The following is a 2,433-nucleotide window of genomic DNA, read 5'->3' on the forward strand; positions in this document are numbered from 1 at the left end:
CTAAAGAAAGGAGGCCTTTGTCTATGCTGGAGTTCACCTTCAGTAAGTTCGCTTCGTCAAAGGCTGAGAAGCTGATTCTCTGGCAGACTGCAATGTGACGAAGAAGAGCAAATATCAGATGGCGTGCTGCAGGAGATGAAAAACAGCCAATTTTACATGCTGCTGCCAACCATCAGCCCAAGAAAAAAGAACAAGATAAAAGCTGTTGTTCACAAATCACAACGGGGTTGAGCATTTTGACATCACTGACAGCGTCACTTATTTCGAAAGAGAGATCTGCTACGACAACCCTCTCCATACATCCCAGCTGTTCGGAAATTAACCCCCGGTGGTGAAGGGAAGGTCATGCTGCACCTGCAGTCCTGCACCCAGCCGATGGACGGCCTCCACTGCGACGCCGCTAGCACAAGTAATACCCAGAGTCGTCTGCCTCCGTGGAAACTTCAGAAATCACAAGGAACAGTTAAGACAAGGCGGCTTCTGCGGCGTGAACCGTTCGTTGTGGTGGATGTTTGCTTCCCCACAGCAAGCGATGTCAAGTATTGGAAGGCAGGTTATTCAATTCCATCCAACACAATTTCATCAAAATTGTCTATTTAGCGCAATTTACATCCAGATTCAGTTCACTGATCCGTTTCTGTGCATGGTTTACTGCTCTGTTCTCAACAACAACAAAAGAACGGAGCGGTAAACTGAATCCACAAAAATGAACCGAACGACTCTGTCAGCTGTCAAAATTCATTTGCCAATTTCAGTGGCACGGGCAACATGTCGCGCGTCACAGATGCAAATCTCCAGTGCATATTTGGGAACTCAAACGAGATTTCTGAATTCCTTCCATCACAACACAAGGTACATCAACAACTAACGAACGACTTCACACCCCTATTCAGATTCAGAAGAAGAACACTACGCAGCACACAGCCTAAACGACACAGAACGCATCTCCATCAGGCCTTCTTCGGGGTGGCGGCCTTCTTGGGCGACTTGGCGGCCTTCTTGGGGGACTTGGGCGCCTTCTTGGGGGACTTTGGCGCCTTGCCCTCCTTCTCCGCGGTCCTCTTGGGGAGCAGCACCGTGTTGATGTTGGGGACCACGCCGCCGTGCGCGATGGTGACGCCGGCCAGCAGCTTGCCGAGCTCCTCGTCGTTCCTGACGGCGAGCAACAGGTGGCGGGGGATGATGCGGCTCTTCTTGTTGTCCTTGGCGGCGTTCCCGGCGAGCTCAAGCAGCTCGGCGGCCAGGTACTCGAGGACGGCCGCGAGGTAGACGGGGGCGCCCGTGCCGACGCGCTGCGCGTAGCGGCCCTTCTTGAGGTACCGCCCGATGCGGCCGACGGGGAACTGGAGGCCGGCCTTGACCGAGCGGGACACCGACTTCTTCCTGGGGCCGCCGGCCTTGCGCCCGGCGGCGCCCTTCTTGCCCTTCGCGACGGTGCCGGAGGCGTCCATGCCTTGCTGCGGGAGCGGGCGGTAGGTCGGGATTGGGATGGAGATGGAGAGAGCCAGACTGAGCTGCGGTGGTGGGAGGTCACGGGAGGGGGCGGGGTATTTAGATGGGGCGGACGCGGCTGTGGTGGGCCCGTCGATCCGCGGGTGGTGGGCGTTCGACGGTGGGATCGGGATGGGGGTGGACGGTCTCGATCTGGTTTGGGGAGGAGCGATCCGTGGGTGGCACGGTTAGGCCAATCAGGCGCGACGAGATTCCTGAGCACGTCAACTTTCGCGCCACCGTTTTCCCGCCTACGAGGGAGAGATTTACGGCCTGTTTGGTTTTCAGCCAGTCAAGCCAAAATTTGACAGCCACAGTTTAGTTGGCATATGTTTGGTTTTTGCCACATTTTGACTTGCCACACTTTATTGTCGCTATGGTCCATTTAACATAGAGTCAATTTTTTTGTCAACTTTTATCAAAGTTTGACGTTCGTTTTTTCAGCCACACTTTGTGGTTTGCCAATGGCTTGCCACACTTTGGCTTGGCAAAATTAATCTCCAACCAAACAGGCCCTTGAAAAAGATGGCGGGATCAAACGATGAGTTTTGCGGTGTGGATGTATGGCAGTGAACTGGATGTACTACTTGTTAAGAGCATCTACAATTATAATTACGTGATTCGATTTTATACGTTCAGACAGGCTTTAATTTTTATCATTTGTAATCAAAAAATATATTTTTTAAAACATCAAATACATGTAAACACGTGTACGTTAATCATTTTAGATGTTTTAGTCCGTGTCAAACTGGTTGGTTGTTAAAACACCAAATAAATTGTTCATATTTGGTCTTACCTCGCTCCCACATGAGCGACTTGATCGGCTTAAATAGTCTTGTTGTTTATTAGAAAAAAAATGATCATTAATGAATTATTTCATAAGGATATTAACCATCGTTGTTCTCTGTTCGTAATCAAATAAGATTCATAATAACTGTCAAT

At 50.6% G+C, this 2,433-nt stretch overlaps 1 protein-coding gene across 1 annotated transcript; it reads right to left on the reverse strand.

Moving 5' to 3' along the window:
- Positions 1–804: 804 nt before the first annotated feature.
- On the reverse strand, positions 805–1,523 carry LOC123398895 (histone H2A-like). The gene has a single exon (XM_045093341.1). It carries the CDS (start codon positions 1,449–1,451, stop codon positions 951–953), a length of 501 nt encoding a protein of 166 aa, XP_044949276.1. The 5' UTR covers positions 1,452–1,523; the 3' UTR covers positions 805–950.
- Positions 1,524–2,433: the final 910 nt, after the last annotated feature.

This window comes from Hordeum vulgare, chromosome 5H (genome assembly GCF_904849725.1).
Source record: "Hordeum vulgare subsp. vulgare chromosome 5H, MorexV3_pseudomolecules_assembly, whole genome shotgun sequence".
Lineage (NCBI taxonomy): Eukaryota > Viridiplantae > Streptophyta > Magnoliopsida > Poales > Poaceae > Hordeum > Hordeum vulgare.

Bases quoted from the DNA above. Each gene is read 5' to 3' on its own strand.
- LOC123398895 (XM_045093341.1), bottom strand. From the start codon at position 1,451: ATGGACGCCTCCGGCACCGTCGCGAAGGGCAAGAAGGGCGCCGCCGGG.